At 47.2% G+C, this 20,837-nt stretch overlaps 1 protein-coding gene and 1 non-coding gene across 2 annotated transcripts; both read left to right on the top strand.

The window, feature by feature from the left end:
* Positions 1–1,803: 1,803 nt before the first annotated feature.
* On the top strand, positions 1,804–19,103 carry OTOP1 (otopetrin 1). The gene is made up of 6 exons (XM_060247259.1): positions 1,804–2,167; positions 5,495–5,631; positions 10,102–10,160; positions 12,076–12,206; positions 15,375–16,321; positions 18,859–19,103. The coding sequence occupies exons 1-6, from the start codon at positions 1,804–1,806 to the stop codon at positions 19,027–19,029; spliced, it is 1,809 nt and encodes a 602-aa protein (XP_060103242.1). The 3' UTR covers positions 19,030–19,103.
* TRNAA-UGC (transfer RNA alanine (anticodon UGC)) lies at positions 14,751–14,821 on the top strand. The gene has a single exon. It is a non-coding gene; the product is annotated as a tRNA-Ala (tRNA).
* Positions 19,104–20,837: the final 1,734 nt, after the last annotated feature.

The following is a 20,837-nucleotide window of genomic DNA, read 5'->3' as shown; positions in this document are numbered from 1 at the left end:
AACAACTTTTCAGAATAAGCCAAAATAATTTCCTCAATGTACATTGTGCTTCCTAGACTCCATCCATCCATCCAACCATCCATCCACCCACTCACCCTCCAAAGAACACAAAAGCTTATACCTGGAATAAGATGTTGTTGGTCTTGAAGCTACCATGGGACCCTCTTTTCTTCCCCTCCCGTCCTCCCCAAAAGAGGAGGAATAGCCCCTGAGAAGGAAGCAGAAGCTCTCTCTCGCTCTCTTTGTGCGTGTTCACATGTGAAAGAGAAAGAGAGAGAGGCTTGTCTTTGTATTTCTCCTTTGTATTTCTTTGTATCTCTCCTGAACTGCATTCCTGTGCACTCCTGCTCAAAAACAGCTCTGTATATCCATATTGTTTTATGTGTTCATAGAAGGTCTTTTAGAACACTTGGAAGCAATTCATCTGGCCCTGAGGACTTAGTTTCATTTAAAGAAACCAGGTGTTTATGTACTGCCCCTACACTGATCCTAGGTTGGAACTTCATACCCTCCTTATATGTTCTGTTTCTGCCATGTTGAGCACTCTTCCCCTCAAACTGAGGAAAAGTAGGAACTGAGCAGTTCCGCCCTCTCTTCATTACCCGTTACAATTTCACTTTCTTGCCCTCGCAACCGGCCTACCATGTCCTTGCTCTTTTTCTTACTCTGAACATAAGAAAAGAACCCTTTTTTGTTGTTTTTAGCATCTTTGGCCAGCCTAAGCTCAAACTGAGCTTTAGCTTTCCTAACTTTTTCTCTACAAGGACTGGTGATTTGTGTATATTCATCCTGGGTTATAAGGCCCTCCTTCCAATTCCTAAAGGAATCTTTATTTCTCAAGTCTTTAGAGAGCTGTTTATGGAGCCACTTCAGATTCTTTAGGCTTTTTCCATTTTTTCTTCTCATAGGAATCGTCTGTGATTGCGCTTTCAGTATTTCACTTTTAAGAAACTCCCACCCCTCCTGAACCCTCTTCCTCCTAAGTATTTTTGACCATGGGATTTTACCCAGCATAGTTCTAAGTTTATCAAAGTTTGCCTTTCTGAAGTCCAACTTATAAGTCTGACTACTATAGCTTTTCCTTTGCCTAAGACTGTAAATTCCAAAATCACATGGTCACTACTATTTCCCAGGGTGCCCACTATTTCCACTTCTTCAATCAATTCTTCCTTGTTGGTGAGAATCAAATCCAAGACAGCAGACCCCCTTGTTTCCTTCTTCACTTTCTGGAAAAGGAAGTTGTCAGCAAGACAAGCCAGGAATCTATTTGACTTTTCATTTTTAGCAGAGTTGTATTTCCAACAGATGTCCGGGTAATTGAAATCTCCCATGATGACTGTATCCCTTCTCTTGGAGAACTGTGCAGTCTGCTGTAGAAGTACCTCATCCAAGTCCTCTGCCTGGCTTGGTGGTCTATAGCAGACCCCACTTCAGCGGGGTCCTCCTGCATGTCCTGGAGCGAGTCCACCTTCCCGGCGGAACTGTCTGATCTCTGTCCCCTCTGGAGACCCAGGAGACCTCCAGCCCGCCCCCCCCCCCAGGCTGGCAAGCTTCCAGTGGCGCGAGTGCCAAGCGGCGCTGGTCCCGCCTGCCCGGCCCCTCTAGCCGCCACCCCCGCGGCCGGCCGGGGAAGAGAGCCCCGACGCCTCCCCGCTCCCGCCGGCTGTAACCGGACTCCGCCCGCCGCCCAGGGCAGCAGGAGGGCGCATATAAGGCTCTGCCGAGCCGCCTGCCGAGCCAGCCTCAGCCCCGACGGCCAGCGGGCGCAGCGCCAGGGAGCCCCGTCGAGCGCGGTCGGCGGGGATGGCGGCCGAGGGCCAGAAGAGGCGCGCCCGGGCGCCCGACGAGTGGGAGCTGGAGAGGCCGGCCGCCGCGCAGGTGTCCCGGAGCCGGGAGCGCTCGGCCTCGCGGGGCGGCGCCTACCCGCAGAAGAGCGCGGAGATCCTGAGCAGCCAGTACGGGCTGAACCTCTTCCTGGCCGGCCTGGTGCTGATGTTCGCGTGGGCCGTGCACGCCGCCGGCCTGGCCAAGAGCGCCGTCCTCGCCTACCTGGTCACGCTCATGCTGCTGCAGCTCCTCTGGATGGCCTGGTACGGCTGCCGCCGCTACGCCCACAAGCGCCTCATCCAGGAGAAGGACACCCACGCCGGCGCCCGCTGGCTCAAGTGTGAGCGAGGCAGGATCCGAACCCGCCGCTGAGAGGGGGGAGGGAGCTGTGGGGTTCAGTGCCACAGAGCCCACCCTCCAAAGCAACGGCTCTCAATCGCCTGCAGATCAGCTGTAATGTCAAAGGATCCCCAGGTCCCACCTGGAGGTTGGCAGCCCTGAACCCCTGGGGTACAATGCTGCCCTCCAAGCCGCCTTTCTCTCCAGGGGAAGGATCCCTCCAGCTGCCATTCCAGGCCAGGGGAGGCCGGCAGCCCTGGCCTCCAAGCTGCCCTGCTGCATCCCAGCTGTCTGGCTCTGGTTCTGGCACTGACAATGGCCGGCCAGCCTGGGGCATTCAAGCAAGGGGGGGGGGAGTTCTGCCGGTTTGGAAGCTTCAGGGGCCCAGGCAGTGAGGCTCAGGAGGGCTGTCTTCAGCCCCCAGGACTGCCTGTGTGTGCAGGAGGGGACGGAAAGTGCTCTGGTAAGTCAGTCTCTTCATTGGCTCCAGCACAAGGGACTTTTCCTTTTGAGCCAATCTGCCCTTGAGGGTCCGACTGCCTGGGCTCCTCTTCGAAGCACAACCTCATCTCACACTACATTGACTTAGAAAGAAGGAAGGCACAGAGCGGACCTGAACAAAGTTAGCCCTTTCCAAGTCCGTTGAAGCCATTGAAGAATAGGGGCTTAGCAGTGTAACAAATGCCTGCAGATCTCTGGCACGCTGGTGAGGGATGTTATGGCTGATGTCTGGTGGGGTTCAGGGAAAGCTGCATGCTTTTTGTGGCCCATCATGGGCCCTTCTTCCCTGTAAAAGGCAGTCCAAATGACTTCAACTGAGCTTTCTCTTGAGTGCAAGAGTTTGGTCTCAATATTCTAGTCATACTAAGATTTGTGTCCAGTGATATAAAATATAGGTGGGGAAGTATTTGAGAATGTATTTTAGCTGAACTGTAGTCGCACATGAAGTGCAGATTCCTGTGTGCTTACTTGGCAGTAAGTCCCATTGAGTTCAGTAGGATTTAGGCACATATGGAATACAGCCACAGTATCATAAAACAATGCTGGCAAAATATGCAATCAGTAAAATATTGTGCTTACAGTAGACCATACAAATGTATAAGCAAATTGTTAGCATAGATTTCCTGACTTCTACAGGATTTGCCTGCAGAAGCTGTGTTTTCGGGACTAGTTGGAATGCAGAGCAGAGGAAGGGGGTGAAAGGAGAGGGTTTTGCTTTTCTGGGCACCTACAGGCAGGCAGGTTGATGGACGAGAGCTTCACCTCCTGGCCCCTGCAAGCTCACTGGGTGACCCTGGGCCAATCACTTTCTCTCAGCCCAGCCCACAAGGTAGCTGTGAGAACAAAATGGAGAAGGGGAGAAGGATGTGGCCAGCCATCTGGGGTCCACTTTGGGGAGAAGTCAACTGCTTTGGAGGTAGTGGGAAGGCAGGGTTGGGAAGTCAAGGCTTGAAGGTGGCTTGAATGACACAGGAGGTGCCTGGCATGGGTCAGCAGGTGGCAGCTAAGAAACCCTGGGCGGGTGTGGATGTGGGTGTGTGTGGAATTCTTCTGCAGGACCTGGGAGAGCTCCTAGTGAGAACATCATACAACACTCAATGGCTTCATGGGTGGTCTAAGATCAGCTGAGCACCTAAACAGATCAAAGCAGGCCCATTGGACACCCAAACTCTTCCCCCACCTCTGCTAAAATGTAATGGAATTTTAAAGGCACAGGCCCATATCTCATAACCTTAGACATTGCAGACAACCTTCAGGTCTTCCCTTGAACTCATGGAGAGGCAGGCCCTGGGATGAATCTAGACTCAGTTTTCTATCCACAGAATAGAACCTCCCTGCTTCTCCTCTTGCCACTGCACTCCATGAAATGTTGCTCCCTGGGGACAGGAAACCTTGAGGAATGCAAGGAGGGCTCTGCAGAAGGAAGGGGGAATCAGTGGGAACTAATTTACTCTGGATCTAGCTCTGTAATTCTGATAGCATGCCAGGGCTGTAGCCAGGATTTTTTTGTTCAGGGGTATTTAAATTTTAAGGGGGCACTTAAATTACCTGGGAAAATGCGCTAATGTGCTCAATGCATATATCTATTAAGCTGAACACCTGGGGGAGGCCAGACTTGAAATGCAGCAACCGGGGGGGGGGGGGGAGGGGAGGCATTTATTTGCCCTTCCACTTGTTTTTCTCCTCACCACTGAACTTTAAGATGTGGGAGTGGCAGGATCAGCTGGGCATTGTTGGGTCAGCTCTGAAAGCTTCACTCTTTGGGCTGCAGTTCTGATGTGGAGGAACCTCCCGCCGGGATTTCTGCCCCTTTTCTTGGGCTTCAGTCCTGTGGCTTCAGGGGGATAAGAAGCCCCATTGAAGACAGTGACAGAAAGGACAGTGTGGATTGAAGGGCACCACAGGGCTTGCCAGCAAAGAGAAATGCACCTGGGCTAGATGGGAATTTGGGGTCTTGGCAGTAAGTTGGGGGGCTGGGCCCCCAGAGGCTCCACTGTGGCTATGGGTCTGCAGCATGCTGGCTTCTATGGCATTCCAGAACCATAAAGGACTGGCAAGCTTCTTAATTAAAGGGGGTGGACTCCTTCAGCAAGATGTTGATGCCCCAGCATCCTGTATTGCTGTGTATCTATTTGGATTGGGAACAACCTCAAAATGTAGTTAAAAATTCATCTGTGAAATTAAGGAGTCAAAGCAATGGTAGTAGTAATGTATGGCTGTGAGAGTTGGACCATAAGGAAGACTGAGTGCAGAAGAATAGATGCTTTCGAACTGTGGTGCTGGAGAAGAATCTCAAGAGTCCCTTGGACAGCAAGAAGATAAAATCAGTCAGTCCTAAGGGAAATCAACCCTGACTGTTCCCTGGAAGGTCAGTTGCTGAAGCTCAACTCCTTTGGCCACCAAATGAGAAGGGAATACTCACTGGAGAAGACCCTAATGCTGGGAAAGACAGAAGGCAAAAGAAGAAGGGGATGGCAAAAGAGGAGATGACTGGACAGCATTACTGATGTAACTAACATGAATTTGAGTGGACTTCGGAGGCTGGTGGAAGACAGAAGGGCCTGGCGTGACTTGGTCCAAGGAGTCACAAAGAGTCAGACTTGACTGTGTGACTGAACAACAACAAAAAGCACAAGGACCAAATTCAAAATGTCCCACTCCATCCACTAGAACCCAGCCAAAATAGAAAAGTCTTGCAGCATTTTCAGTAGCTGTCCAAGCTTGTATTTGACATTTTCAGTCTACAAGCTTAATTCTTGGCTTAGCCTTTTAAAAAATTGCTTTAGGCTTCATAGTATCATTTTTCTTTCTTTTATTTTTTTCTTAGGTGGGATTACTTTGTTTGCAATGATTACTTTAATTATGGACTCTTTCAAAATTGGATACTTCGTGGGATATTCAGATTGCTTATCAATCGCAGAAGGCATTTTCCCTGTGACACATGCTGTGCATACGCTTGTGCAGGTAACCTCCGTTGGTTATTCCATTATTCCTGTTATGTCCTTAGTTCTCACATGTGCTGTGCCTGGTTAGATGTTGCATTTATCACATCAAAAGCACTTGAGTATAAGCCAAGCTTTGTTTGTTGAGAATTCTGAATCTACCCCAGAAACAGACAGTGGAAGTTGAAGGGGATTCTAGGTAACTAGTACTTGGCTTATCTCTGCTTTAGTACCTAATTGTACCTGTTCCTTCGCCACTAAAGGAGAGGTAAGGTGAGATGAGGTGAAAACAGGTTGTGTACCCTCCCCCCTTTCTCTGCCTGCCTCCGGCATTGAGGTTTTACAACCCAGAGGGATGGTTCTTGCAGCGCCCATGCTCTTTACAGAGGTTATGGGCACATTAGGGATATTGGCCATATCTCCAAATGAAAACGATCTCTTTACTAAAGAAACAAAAACAAAAAACAAAACTCTCTTAATCTTATTTCTAAATGGGCAAACAACTGAATTATATTTCGCTTCCACTGGCCATGTAGGGTTGGTTTGATGAGCTTGTCATTATTGGTTTAAAATTACCCCAGTCCTCTTCCAAAACATCACCATGAGAATCATAGAGTTTTGGTCCATTTCTACCATCTATGATGCAACTACATTATAATCCTAAAAAAAATGTCATCAGCAGGGGGAGACCAAGATGCCTGCAGTAGCTCCACAGAAAGAAACGCAAGGCTGTTGAGAGAACGGGAGGGGCTGGGGCAGAAGTTCCCATCTGCCTGGACCCAGAGCCAAAGAGAGCCCTACAAGAATATCTAGTCATTTTTCTAGATCCCAAAATGGGTTGGTTGGCATCTACATCTGGGTTCCATGGGTTCCACTTACAGCATCCTTTAATATGACCAGCAAATCTTTAGCAGTGAAGCAGAAAGCAGCAACAGGATAGATTTTCCAGTGCTAATGGAAATAATAGCCTCAGACTTCAAACAGAGTCAGCTTGTTCCTTGCCCTTCTGCGAATGCTGAGGATGGGGAGAACAACACAAGCCCCCTTTCCTTCCCTATGCAGTCAACCTTGAAGAGGAGAGGTAACCTTAGCCCCTCCATATGTAGTGGAGAGCTGTACAGAAGAGGGGAGAGAGAGACACACAGCCATACATAACTAACCGCATAATACACCTCTTGTAAATACTTCAACATTACAGTGAAGGGCATGATCTAAGAACCCAGAGCAAAGAGAATAACACTCCCATTATTGGCCCAGGTCTGAAATAGCAAAAACTGGGGTCTAGACAAAAGGCTTTTCAGTCTTTGCTCAAACTTCTCCTGTAACTCTCTTGCTTCCCATGCCCCTCTAATCTCAACCTTTTGTTGTTCCTTTTCCTGAACTTTAAAGAGATCAAAGAAAATAAATGGCAGGTATGCCATGAGCACATTTGAATCTGCATTAAAGATAACCAAAGCACTCACAGGAGAAGTCACCTAGAGGGGACACAATCCCTCTGCCAGTTTTGACTGTGCAGTTTGGTGGGCATCTGCCTGCAGGGACTAGATGTAATGATTTTAGTAAGTTGTCTTTCACAATGTGGAGTCTTGTAGTAGAAGCCTGTGCATCAGTGGGCAGGATTTGTAGAGACTTTCTCCTACTCAATGTCTTCAAAGGAGCAAAAACTGGTTCAGCTCTGCCTGTCAGGAGTGCTGTAGTCAAATGGGGGCACTCAGGTAGTCTCAGCAAGGAAGAGTGAGATCTGTGCTTGCCCAAAGTCAGGGTGGGGGACAGGAAGGACTTTGGGCCATTGGGCCCAGCATCTGCTGTCAGCCAGGGGACTCTCAGGCCGCTTGCTGCAGTCCACCCACAGGGACCAGCCCATCTTGGGAAGGGAGGGCGCAGCAGACCTTGGAGCTGCTAGTTCCTCTCTGGTCTGCAGCTCAGACCAGAAAGGAAGGGGCTGAAAGTCTTCCCAGCACCCCCCTCCCCTTGTCCCCAGACTATACTGTGCCAAGACCCTGTAATCAATATAGCTGCATCCTGATTCTTCCCAGCACAGTACAGTTATGACATCCCCCCTCCCCCCATCCCCATTCCAGGCACAGATGGCTCAGCTTGGTTTTTTCTCAAGGGAAACTGATCTGTTTTCCTGTGAACAGGTTGGAGGTTGGAACACTTGTCCAGGCCTCTGTGAAGTGCAGAGTTTAAGCACATCTGTTTGCCAGAAAGTCACCCAGCAAGCATGCCACAAGTCCACAAGCGATAAATTACAACAATAAGGAACCACAGTTACACAATGATAAGTAAAAAACAAGCCAGACTGTGTAGCACTATACAAGAGGTTATGTTGACAAAAATGCCACGTACAATATGTTCATGACAAAACTGGAAGGAAAAGTTCCCGTTTGCTCTAAGTCCTATATATCAGTTCCCAAGCAAGCCTTCTTCTTAAAGCCGCATTGTAAATATCAATCCAAAGAAGGAAAAAGTTGGGACCAGTTTCAGTTTTTCTAACTTTCATCAGCCAAAGATTAATATATGGTTCAACATCTCATGGCTCCATGCCAAAATTGCAAACAAAATAGCACATTATTAGAAGCACTAGTCCTTTCCTGCATTCGGACTAACGTTCCATAATGTTCTAGCTTTTCAGGAGAAGCATATACCAGCCAGAAAATTATGGAATGTTAGTCTAAATATGGGAAAGGACTGGTACATGGTATTTTTGTCAATATAACCTCCTGTATAGTGCTATATAGTTTGGCTTGTTTTTCACGTCCATAAGCAGCAGGGAGGCTGCCTTGTGGAGAGAAACCCCAAGTGTGATTGGCGTTCTGTGCAGATGTCAGGACTTCTTTTGTGTGTTGGGTTGAGCTGCTTTTAAACATGATGTGTAGTTGGAAGAAAGGAGCTGAGCCTTCTTGAAATCAGTGTCTGTCTGTCTGTCTGTCCACGAGGAAGCTGCAGAGCCTGGCGCAGGGCAGGGCATGCATGTGTGGAGACAGGCTTGGCAGTCTCCTTCTAAGCAGACCCGCTTGCAGGAAGTCCATGTGGGGCCCCTGGAGCTTCTCTGGAGGGCAGCCTTCCTGCTTACTTCCCAAGGGGAGAGCGGAGGGTTCCTCCTGAAGGTGTGGTAGATGTGCACCACTGTATGGATGGGGGTGTAAAGTGTTTGTGTATGCTGGGCCAAGTTGTTAATGAAGCAAATAACTTTCCACAGAAAGTCATAAATCACCTATCATAATAATGTAACCATTTCAAGTTATATGTGTGACAACAGATTCACCCTGACTTGGATAGCCCAGGCTTGTCAGCTCTCAGAAGCTAAACAGAGTCAGCCCTGGCTAGTCCTTGGAGAGGGACTGGGGCTGCTACACAGAGGCAGGCAACGGCAAGACCACCTCTGAACCTCTCTTGTCTGGAAAATGCCAACTTGCTAATAATAATAATAACACAGCCTTCTAAGAAGAAGTACTTGCATGTCTAGAATGCAAAGTGCTGTATATCTCCCCTTGTATAAGGACCCCACGTAATTCAGTGGATGGGCTGTTTGTCCTGGATTTGAATATCTGCTATAGCCACAAATTCACAGTAGGATCTTTTTTCAAGTTAAAATTTCTCAGTCTCGCTTTTTCACATCTATAAAATGGGAATTACCTAGTTTACCTCACTGAAGAGTTATTCTTTGCCTTCCTTGAAAATTATGGTATATATAGTTTTATCTAGAAAGTAAAGAAGGCAAATGAAAGAAGGCAGTTCCTTTCTTGGATAGATTGGTGGAAAGATAAAGAAGAGGAAATTCCTTGATAAATGGTTAGGAGGTTTGTTTGTTTTTGGCCATCCAGTCCCCGCCAACTTCTGGGAACCTCTGAGGTGGTTTCAGGCAGGGGATGTTCGGAGGTGTCAGCCCTGCACTTCCTGCATCTGGTTTCTCATCCAGACACTGGCCAGACCCGACTCTCCTTGGCTTCTGAGACCTGACGGGTCTGGGCCATCCAGGGCAGGGCCTGATAGGAAGAGTAATGCAAGGAAGAAAGGCAGAGCGTGGAAATCACCAACCTCCCCCCCCACACAAAATGCCTTTAAAGGGGAAGGGATCTGGGACTGCAAGGCTGCAGGTCTGTCATTCCTGAAAGCCCTGAAGCAGGGAAGGTACAGAAGTGCTGCAATTTCTGCATCTTGTGTTGTCCTCGACACATTACATAACCCCATGCCTTTGCCACAGGAGTTCAATATTTTCAGATTAGACAATGGGATGGATAAAACATCCTTACAGAACATTAGCTTGCTTACAACTGAATGGATTTGGGTTGTTCATGTCCTCGTGTACATTTATTGAATCATAGAGTTGGAAGGGACCTCCAGGGTCATCTAGTCCAACCCCCTGCACAATGCAGGAAACTCACAAACACCTCCCTCTAACTTATTTAACTTATTTCTGTTTATGCACTTGACTAATACGGTAGGGCAACAGTTTTCTGCAACAACCTTTATTCATATTTCCTTTCAGGTGTATTTCTTATGGTGCCATGCAAAGGACATTATCCAGTCTTTCAAAACACTGGAAAGGTAAAATAATATAATGGTTTGTGTTTATAATAACATACACTTTAGTTGTTTTTTTAAACCTGGAAAATAAGAACAGCAAACCCAAAAGCTGATGATGTGGAAAGATGAAGATCATACAAAGAAATATTCACTTAAGTTAAACAGCAGGAGAACTTGTATATTGAGTAGGGTTGCCAGCTCTGAGTTGGGAAAGACTTGGAGATCTTGGGGGTGGAGCCTAGAGGGGGCGTGGTGAGGGGAGGGACCCCAGCAGGATACAATATGATACGGTCAACCCTCCAAAGCAGCCATTTTCTCCAGGGGAACTGATCTCTGGAGAGCAGCTGTAATAGTGGGAGATCTCCAGGTCGATGTCTACCATCAGTGAGCAAAAGTCTAGTATTTTCTCATAGCCTTTTGTCCCCTCTTGCATATTATGTCTAGTGTGGGCAGTACTCCTTCCCCTTACCTTTTCACTGTTTTTTGGGAGCACTTAGTGAGGCTATGCTAAGATGCAGGCAATTTCTGCTGCTCATTGCCTGTCCTTGAAAACTCTCCAGGAATCAGATCTCACTAACTTTTCCCCTCAGTGCAGGGCAGGCACCAGCTTGTGGTGAGCAAGTCACCTGGCTTGTGAATTTGGAACATATTTTTGACATGTTATAAACATAAAAGAGTTTGGAATGTGCTCAGTCCCCCCCCCCCCCCCTCAGTCAATGAATGGTCAAGAAGGTAGAGACCAAGCCCTATAAGAGAAGGCTGGGAGACTTCGGAATGTTCAGTATGGAGACGAGGAGGTTGAGGGGGGGGAGGGACTATGATGGCTCTCCTTAATATTTGAAGGGCTGTTCCTTAGAGGAGAGCAGGGAGCAGAGGACAGGACTTGCAATAATTGATTTAAGGTTATGGGCAGAAAGATAGTCAGTTTGGTGTAGTGGTTGTGCATGGACTCTTATCTGGGAGAACTGGGTTTGATTCCCCACTCCTCCACTGGCAGCTGCTGGAAAGGCCTTGGGTCAGCCATAGCTCTTGTGGGAGCTGTCCTTGAAAGGGCAGCTGCTGTGAGAGCCCTCTCAGCCCCATCTACCTCACAGGGTGTCTGTTGTGGGGAGGGGGGGGGGTGGAAGGCAAAGGAGACTGCTCTGAGATTCAGAGTATAGTGTAGGATATAAATACAATATCATCAAAAGTAGCAGCTTGATATTAGGGGAAATTATTTTTAAAGTCTCAAAATGGTAGCAGAAAAAATATGTTTACAGTAGCAGAATGGGAGCAGCCTGATATTAGAGATAAAATTATTTTCCCATAAGTTCAGCAGCAGAATTGACTGTCGAGGGAGGTGATGAACTCCCCCTCCCTGGCAGTCTTCAAGCAGCGACTGGACGAACTCTCACCAGGGCTGATCCTGCATTGAGCAGGGGATGTGAATAGATGGCCTCTGGGGCCCCCTCCTACTCCGTGAAGTCTATGATTCTAGATCTGTTTGTGGTGGTGGTATGCCTTTGTTGCTCCTTGCTGACTTTCTCACAGTATGCGCTGTGATTGTCTCTGCTTCCCTTGGCCTAGAAGATCACAGTTCCTACACCATAGAATGCCCATGAAGTTTCATATAATGAAAGGAGAGATTCTTGTTTTTCTTGTTTTTCTTCATTTCCCATCCTTTTCCTGGGGCAAGGTAGTGGATCCGAAGCCAGGAGTTTCTCCACTGGAGATATAACTTCTATCCAGCCCTGAGCCATTCTTTCTATGGGTCCCCAGCAAGCTTCTTTTATGGTAATCTCTGGATCCTTCTGACAAGGCAGAGAGATATTTTAAAGCCTGAGACTCAGTAACTTATGCACCAGTTTAAATAGCAGAAAGTAAAGTATTCATGTCCTCTTTTAAGAGGTTGTTTCTCAACAAAATGCATTTACATTGCATTTGCATTGCCTTCTAGGTTTGGAGTGATCCATTCAGTGTTCACAAATTTGCTTCTGTGGACAAATGCCGTCTTAGCAGAATCGAAACATCAACTCAATGAGCACAAGGAAAGGCTAATTACTCTGGGGTTTGGGAATATCTCCATAGGTAAGAGAATGGCTTTGCTCATTTCTAAAAGTCTGACTACCCTGTCTTATAAAGGCTCTGTCAACAGAAAGGCTTTTTTGGGGTTGGGGGTGGGGGGGAGTTGCCTGCCACAATCTTTTGCTGGGTTGCTTTGTCTCATCCCTGGAATCATAGAATTATAGAGTAGAAATGGACCTCCAGGGCCATCTAGTCCATCCTCCTGCACAATGCAGGTAACTCACAAATACCTCCCCCCCACACACCCAGTGACCCCCCGCTCCATGCCCAGAAGAGCAGGGAGGGGAAACCTCCAGGATCCCTGGCCAAACTGGCCTGGAGAAAGATTGCTGCCTGACCTGTGCAAGAAAGGTCCATGAGAACTAAATATTGGTGCAACCCTTCCTGCCCTCCTCATTATCTGACCTAAGTTCACAGAATCAGCACTGCTGTCAGATGGCCATCTAGCCTCTGTTTAAAAACCTCCAAGGAAGGAGAGCCCACCACCTCCCAAGGAAACCTGCTCCACTGAGGAACTGCTCTGTCAGAAATTTTTTCCTAATGTTTAGCCATTTTTTTAAATTTAATTTCAATCTGTTGGTTCTGGTCTGACCTTCTGGGGCAACAGAAAACAACTCCACATCATCTTCTACATGACAGCCCTTTAAGAATTTGAAGATGGTTATCATATCACCTCTCAGTCATCTCCTCTCCAGGCTAAACATACCCAGCTCCTTCAGTCTTTCCTTGTAGGACTAGGTCTCAAGACACCTCACCACTTTTGTTGCCCTCCTCTGTTCCAGCTTCTCTATATCCTTCTTAAATTGTGGTGCCCCAAACTGAATAATACTCTAGATGAGGTCTTACCAGAGCAGAGTAAAGCGATACCATCACTTTGTGTGATCTGGACACTATACTTCTGTTGATACAGCCCAACATTGAGTTTGCTTTTTTAGCTACCACATCACACTGCTGACTCATGTTCAGTTAATGGTCCACTAAGACCCTTAGATAATTTTCGCACATACTACTGTCAAGGCACTTCTCCCCCATCCTATAATGATGCAGACCTTTACATTCCTTTTATTTGTTTTAGCTCAGTCAAGGTCTCAAGGTACTGTATTTGCTACTGCTCCCTATTTAGTAGCATCTGCAAATTTAATAAGCATTCCCTCTATTCCTTCATCCAAATCATTGATAAAGATGTTGAACAAAACAGGTCCCAGGACAGATCCTGGAAGCACTCCACTTGTCACTCCTCTCCAAGAGGATGAGGAACCATCACAAGCACTCTTTGGGTGCGATCTGTCAGCCAGTTACAGATCCACCTAATGGTAACAGGATCCAAACCACATTGTACCAACATCAACAAGAAGATGATGTGAAGCTTTATCAAAAGCCTAACTGAAATCAAGATAAAGTATGTCTACCACATTCCCCTGATCCAGTCACTTTCTAAAAAAATGAGAGATCAGGTTAGTCTGACATGACTTGTTCTTGAGAAAACCATGCTGGCTCTTAGTAATCACAGTCATCTTTTCTAAATGCTCAAGGACTGACTGTTGGATGATTTGTTCTAAAACTTTTCCAGGTCAAGCTGACAGATTGGTTGTTACCCTGATACTCCTGTTTCCCCTTTTTGAAGACAGGGACCACAGTTGCCCTCCTCCAGTTTTCTGGCACCTCACCTGTTCTCCAAGAATTCTCAGAAATAATGGTCAGAGGCTCAGAAATTATGTCTGCAAGTTCTTTTAGTACCCTTGGATGCAGTTAATCTGGCTCTGAGGACATAGTTTCATTTAAAGAAACTAGGTGTTTATATACTACTAGCAGTAAAGCCCACTGTAGAAGAAATACAGTGGGCCCTAGAAATATATATCTTTTTCGGGGGTGATGAATGTGTAGGTGGCAGGAAGGAAGGAAGACAGACAAACAGGATAAAATATAAAGAAAGAGAGAGAGAAACAATGAGAGATAGAATGGTAGGAAAAAGATGGAGAGAAAGGAGGGCGAGAAAGAAAAATGAAAGGAAGGAAGGTAGACAAAATGAAATAAAAAGACACGAAATTAAGATCTTGATGAGGTGAAAGCAGTGGGCACCCTTGGTAGACACAAAATTAACACTCACCTCACCAGTGATTCTGTACCAGCTCCTTCCTCCCAGCACAGCTGAGTCACTTTCTCATCTGCTTTCTTTTGTCTTGAATTCCTAAAGTTGCACAATCTGTGTTCGTTGTTGCTATGTCTGTGGTAGTCCTCTTGTCTACATTTCCACAGGTGAATTTATATTTAAAATATATTTTAACCTTAGCTGCATCTCTCCTGTGGCTCACTTTGGGTGGGGGTGAAGTGTAGCAGATTCAAGAAGGGGCATTGCCCCTCTTGCCTCCACCTAGATCTGGGCCTGCATGAGTCCTTTTCCTGGACTCAGGTTCCTCAGTATGGTCTGGAGGCATATGTCTGATGGTTTGTGCTGAGTCTGAGGTGGCAGATCTCTCATTCACTACTCTGTTTCTTATGAATAGCATTCAGTTTCAGGTGCTTCTCCACAGAGGCTGATTGTGTGGAGGAATTGTGGTTCAGTGGCAGAGCCTCTGCTTTGCATGCAGAAGTCCCAGGTTCAATCCCTGGCATCTCCAGTTAAAAAGACAAGGTAGCAGGTGATATGAAAGACCTCTGCCTGAGACCCTGGAGAGAAGAAGAAGACTGCAGATTTATACCCTGGCCTTCTCTCTGAATCAAAGACACAGAGCAGCTTACAATCTCTTATATCTTCTCCCCCCACAACAAACAACCTGTGAGGTGGGTAGGACTGAGAGGGCTCTCACAGCAGTGATAGTTATGGCTGACCCAAGGCCATTCCAGCAGGTGCAAGTGGAGGAGTGGGGAATCAAACCTGGTTCTCCCAGATAAGCATCTGCACACTTAACTACTACACCAAACTGGCTGCCACTACATGGCCAGTCTGAGTTGACAGTAGCCGCCCTGAGCCCGCTTCGGTGGGGTATAAATCAAATAAAAATCAAATAAATAAATAAACAGCACTGGCCAGTATAATGTGGACTTGTGTGTGGTGCCATGAGCTCTCTGTTTCCATTGATATAGCATTTATACAGCCTGATCCTGTGCACATCTAAAATGATATTATAACTTAATTCACCTTCATATGTTGCTCTTGTCTTCTTTCCTTAGAGTTGGATGACCATGCACCACAGTGCAATTGTACCATTCCATCTCTCTGCTCCATATTTTCTCAAGGGATATACTACTTGTACCCTTTCAACATAGAGTATCACATCTTAGCCTCCACAGTGCTGTATGTGCTCTGGAAGAACATTGGGCGCAACATAGAGCACCTTCAGCATCACAAGGTACCCTTCAGATTTCAAGGCAAAACACTCGGCACCATTGTAGGAATGGTTGTGTTTGCCACCACCATTGCCATTGTCGTAGTGTACTTGATTCAGATTGGACGTTCCAAGCTAAAGAGTGAGATTGCACTGATGATGTTTTACCTGTATGCAATCATTGTACTGACCCTGATGTGTGTGGCTGGAATTGTCGCTCTGCTGATCTATAGACTTGAAGGTAGATCACTGGACGTTTCCAAAAACCCAGCCAGAAAACTTGATGGGGACCTTCTTGTTGGAACGGCTTCAGGATCCTGGCTCCTTTCTTGGGGCTCCATCTTGGCAATTATCTGTGCTGAAACCCACCCTGCATATGCATGGTACAACCTGCCTTATTCCATATTAGTTATCATTGAGAAATATGTCCAGAACCTGTTTATAATTGAATCAATACATCGTGAACATGAAAAGGGTCACGATGACATCAAAACTCTTCGGATACTAACAGTGTCCAATGGGAGCACTCTTTCTCCTGCACCTTCTTACAAAGAAATCTATAATGGGACCAATGGCATTCACAATGGAGAGTTCCCCCCGTGCAAGTTCAACGGCAGTGTTTTTCTGCCTGAGAGTAACGGCGCTGGCACTCTGGATGAAGAAAAGGGGGAAACCTGCAAAGCTTTCCCTCCTTCTCCATCGGATTCCTCACACTACAGAAGAAACTTCACACTCAACAAACGGCGCATCCTGAAGAATGTGGCAGCTTTTCTGTTCCTTTGCAATCTGTCGGTAAGTTGCTGTAAGGAGGGCTCTCCCACAAGGGTTGCCAAACTCCAAATGCTACCTGGAGATTTCCCTACAATTCATCTCCAGATAATCAAGATCGTTACCCTGGAGGAAATAGTTCCCTTAGAGGGCAGACTCAGTGGCATTATAACTCCACTAAAGCCTTTTCCCTCCCCAAAACCTGCTCTTCCCAGGCTCTAGCCCCAAAATCTTTAGGTATTTCCCAGGGCTTTTTTTTGTTGAGCAAGAATGCACAGGAACCCAGTTCTGGCTGGCTTAGTGTCAGATGCCTATTATGCAAATGAGTTCCTACTGGGCTTTTTCTGCAAAAAAAGCCCTGTGCGAAACAATGAAGGTGTGGCCTAATATGAAAAGGAGCTCCTGCTGGTTTTTTCCTGGTATTTCCTAGCCCAGGGGAGACACCTTGATCAAGAAAAAAACAACCTTGGTCAGCTGCTCTTGCATCAGTCTGCAGGAACCAGCAGGTGAAACTTTTCACAGCACAAAAGTAAACATCATCTAGCACAGTCTGAACATCTAAGCACCTGCCACAGAGGCAGGGGTGGGGTGGGGGTGGGGATTAGCCACTCTCTCAGCCTGTCCATTTCCCCACCAATCAAACAAGAGCAATGCTGGGAAGGGCAGGCTAGAAATTTAATTAATTAATAGATTTACAGGTTTATTGGGAGTCAACAAATTGGGTAAAGGCCCTCACCTGCAATTTACTTCCTCGGTGATAAATAGGAGGTAGCTGGAGATCTCCTGGGATTACAACTGGTATGCAGGTAAGATGCCAACCTTCTGGTAGTGGTTGGAGATCTCCTGCTATTACAACAGGTCTCCAGGCAACAGAATTCAGACCACCCAGAAAACATGGCTGCTTTGCAAGGTGGACTTCATGGCATTATACCCCATTAAAGCCCTCCCCTCCTCAGGCTCCACCCCCAAAATCTCCAGGTGTTTCCCACACCAGAGCACATTAAAACTGATGGATATGCTTAAGAACGAGGATTTAGGACCTCTGTCTAAGCCCACGTGGGAATGTTAAGTGTGCTTAAATGACACTGAAATCAATGGAGGATCTGACACCAATGAGTTCTGCATGATTTCTAAATACTTTGTTGTGTCTTGGCCTTGCTCATCATGTAGGACAAGGGTGGCCAACGGTAGCTCTCCAGATTTTTTTTGCCTACAACTCCCATCAGTCCCAGCCAGCATGGCCAATGGCTGGGGCTGATGGGAGTTGTAGGCAAAAAACATCTGGAGAGCTACCATTTGCCACCCCTGAGGTAGGAGAAAATACACCTGCCTGCAGCCAGACTTCCATGTAGCAACTTGGATCCAGTGATGCACAAGTGGAACACAAATGGACTCAGCGTAGTTCCCTTCATGCAAGATATTGTGCAACATTAAGCTTTTTCCTCCCCAGAAATTGGTTGCACAAGATCCAGAGCAAGTGGAAATGCAAGTGGGGATACAATGCGAGCAGAGGTTTTGTGCTTGATCCAGTCTAGGGTTGCCAACCTTCAAGTGAGGCATGGAGATCCCTTGCTATTACAACTGATTTCCCCTGCTTTGGAGGGCAGACTCTATGGCACTGGACTAGGATTGCCAGGTCCCCTTTGGCCCCTGGTGAGGGTTGCCAAATCCAGCTTGAGAAACTCCTGGAGATTTGGGGAGGAAGCCTGGGGAAGCCAGGGACCTCAGTGGGGTACAAAGCCACCGAGCCCACTCTCCTAAGCATCCGTTTCCTCCAGGGCATTGATCTGTAGTCTGGGGAGGAGCTGTAATTCCAGAGGACCTCCAATTCCCAGTCCTGCTGAGGTCCCTCCCCAAATCCTGCCTGACCCCGGCTGCACCCCCAAGATCTCCAGGTAGAGCAGACTGCAGCTGTGCTGGCCTTAAAGGTGCTGCTGGAGTCCAACTTCATTCCAGGGTGTGGTCAGTGTCCCCTCTGAGCTGAGAGGTCCAGGTGGGCAGTTGTGTTGGTCTGAAGCAGGAGAACAAAGTAAGAGTCAAGCTGCACCTTTAAGACCAACAAAGTTTTATTTTATTTGTTACACTGTTTTGCCATGTGATCCTAGTTTTGTATCAGTTTGCACTCTTAACCCACCAACTACGTATTTCAGCCCACTGTACCTTATCCCCTTGTCTGAAGAAGTATGTCTGCATATGAAAGCTTACGTTCTGAATAAAACTTTGTTGGTCTTAAAGGTGCAACTTGACTCCTGCTTCCCTCTATGCTGAGTTGGTGTGAGCTAGCTCACAGATTTTTAGCCTCTAGCTTATACCTTTTTGTCTTAGCTCAGGAAGGATGACCCCAGAGCACACTCATTGATGCAGGAGCTCACAAAGTAGAATTTTTGCTGACAAGACTCTGCAGCTGAGAGGGAACATTGGTTGTGAAGATAAAATGGAGGAGAGGAGAATGATATAGGCTGCTTTGAGCCTCTACTGGGGAGAAAGACAGGCTGTGAAACAAAGCAGTTGAAGTTTATATTTGTTTTAATGTATTCCATTTTTTTGTCCTGCTCCCCCAGCTTTGGATCCCAGCAGCTTTCGGCTGCCGTCCTGAGTATGATAATGGACTGGAAGAAATGGTTTTTGGATTTGAGCCTTGGATCATCATTGTTAACCTTGCCATGCCCTTTTCCATTTTTTATCGGATGCATTCAGCTGCCTCACTCTTTGAGGTCAGTTGCATCACGTGAACTTCACAGGCACAGAACATGACCCCTGAAGGCAGGGATGGAGGCTCCGTCAGCTGCTTGACCAAAGCAACATGTGCAGCTATTTCAATGAATGAGGAATGAAGAAAGAGTGGAGGACTTCTCTCCCCCTCACCAAGTATCCTAGGCAAGCTTCTGATGCCTTGTTTCTAGTGTTGAGGACCTTTCTCTGGACGCTATTACACTACCAGAAAAATATCTCCCGCTATTACTGTTGATCTCCAGACAACCAAGACCAGTCCCTCTGGAGACAATGACTGCTTTGGCCTTATATCCTGCTGAGGTCTCTCCCCAAACCCCAGGCACATAAGAACAGAAGAAGAGCTCTGCTGGATCAGACCAATGAGGGTCCATCTAGTTCAGCCTCCTGTCTCCCACAGAGGCCAACCAGTTCCTCTGGAGGGCCAACAACAGGGCAGAGAGGCCTTCCCCTGAGAAGAGCATCAGAAGAGCCCTGCTGGGTCAGACCAGGGAGAGTCCATCTAATCCAGCCTCCTGTCTCACACAGAGGCCAACCAGTTCCTCTGGAGGGCCAACAACAGGGCAAGCCTCCTGTCTCACATAGTGGCCAGCCAGTTCCTCTGGAGGGCCAACAACAGGGCAGAGAGGCTAAGGCCTTCCCCCAAGAAGAACATCAGCAGAGCCCTGTTGGGTCAGACCAGTGAGGGCCCATCTAGTCCAGCCTCCTGTCTCACACAGTGACCAGCCAGTTCCTCTGGAGGGCCAACAACAGGGCAGAGAGGCTAAGGCCTTCCCCCGAGAAGAACATCAGGAGAGCCCTGCTGGGTCAGACCAGTGAGGGTCCATCTAGTCTAGCCTTCTGTCTCACATAGTGGCCAGCCAGTTCCTCTGGAGGGCCAACAACAGGGCAGAGAGGCTGAGGCCTTCCATGATGTTGCCTTTCAGGCACTGGGATTCAGAGGACCAGTGCCTCTGAGCCCTGACCTGAGCCCTCGTTAGGTGTCAGAAGCTAAGCAGGGTTGGCCCTGACTGGTATTTGGATGGGCAGCCTCCAAGGAATACCAGGGATGTGACACTGAAGCAGGCAATGGAAAACCACCTCTGGAACATCTGCTTTAAAAAAAAGAAGTGTAGTCCACCACCTAGTGGTGCATAATGCTAAAAGGCTAGAACGTCTGGCTGCCAGACAATCTTAGACTCTCCTAGCTATACTACAAACACTGTCATAGGATAATTAATCAATTAGTGCCTCTGAATGTGGAGGTTCCCTGCAGCCACCACAGCTAGTAGCCATTGATAGATCTCTCCACCATGAATTGCCCTAATCCCCTTTTAAAGCTGTTTACTCATGTGGCCATCACTACATCCTCTGGCAGCAAATTCCACATTTTAATCTTTCTCTGTATAAAGATGAATTTACTTTGTCTGTCCTGAATCTACTGTCCATCGACTTCATTGTATGCCCTCAAATTCTAGTATTTTGAGAGAGGGAGGAAAATTTCTCTTTCTTAACTGTCTCCACCCCATGCATAATTTGACAAACCTCCCTCATGCCCCTGCCCCCCCCCCCTTTAATCCTCTCTTTTCTAAATGGAAAAGTCCCAGACTCTTCACACTTCCCTCCTAGGGAAAGTACTCCAGCCCCTTAATCACCTTGGTTGCCCTCCTCTGTCTGTTTTCCAGCTCTGCCATGTCTTTTTTGAGATAGAGTGACCAGAACTGTACATAGTATTCCAAATGAGGCCACACCATGGATCTGCACAGGGGCATTAAAATATCGGCTGTCTTATTTTCAATCACTCCTCGTTAGTCCATCCTTGAAGCTGGGT

The sequence above is a fragment of the Heteronotia binoei genome, chromosome 9 (genome assembly GCF_032191835.1).
Source record: "Heteronotia binoei isolate CCM8104 ecotype False Entrance Well chromosome 9, APGP_CSIRO_Hbin_v1, whole genome shotgun sequence".
NCBI classification, from domain to species: Eukaryota; Metazoa; Chordata; class Lepidosauria; order Squamata; family Gekkonidae; genus Heteronotia; species Heteronotia binoei.
The sequence above is the reverse complement of the archived record's forward strand: the minus strand, read 5'-3'. Positions and strand labels throughout refer to the sequence as shown.

Excerpts from the sequence above, each read along its gene's own strand:
- OTOP1 (XM_060247259.1), top strand. The coding sequence starts at position 1,804 with ATGGCGGCCGAGGGCCAGAAGAGGCGCGCCCGGGCGCCCGACGAGTGG. Across the intron at positions 5,632-10,101 it reads CTGTGCATACGCTTGTGCAG|GTGTATTTCTTATGGTGCCA; the intron begins GTAACCTCCGTT and ends ATTTCCTTTCAG. Across the intron at positions 16,322-18,858 it reads TGTTCCTTTGCAATCTGTCG|CTTTGGATCCCAGCAGCTTT; the intron begins GTAAGTTGCTGT and ends CTGCTCCCCCAG.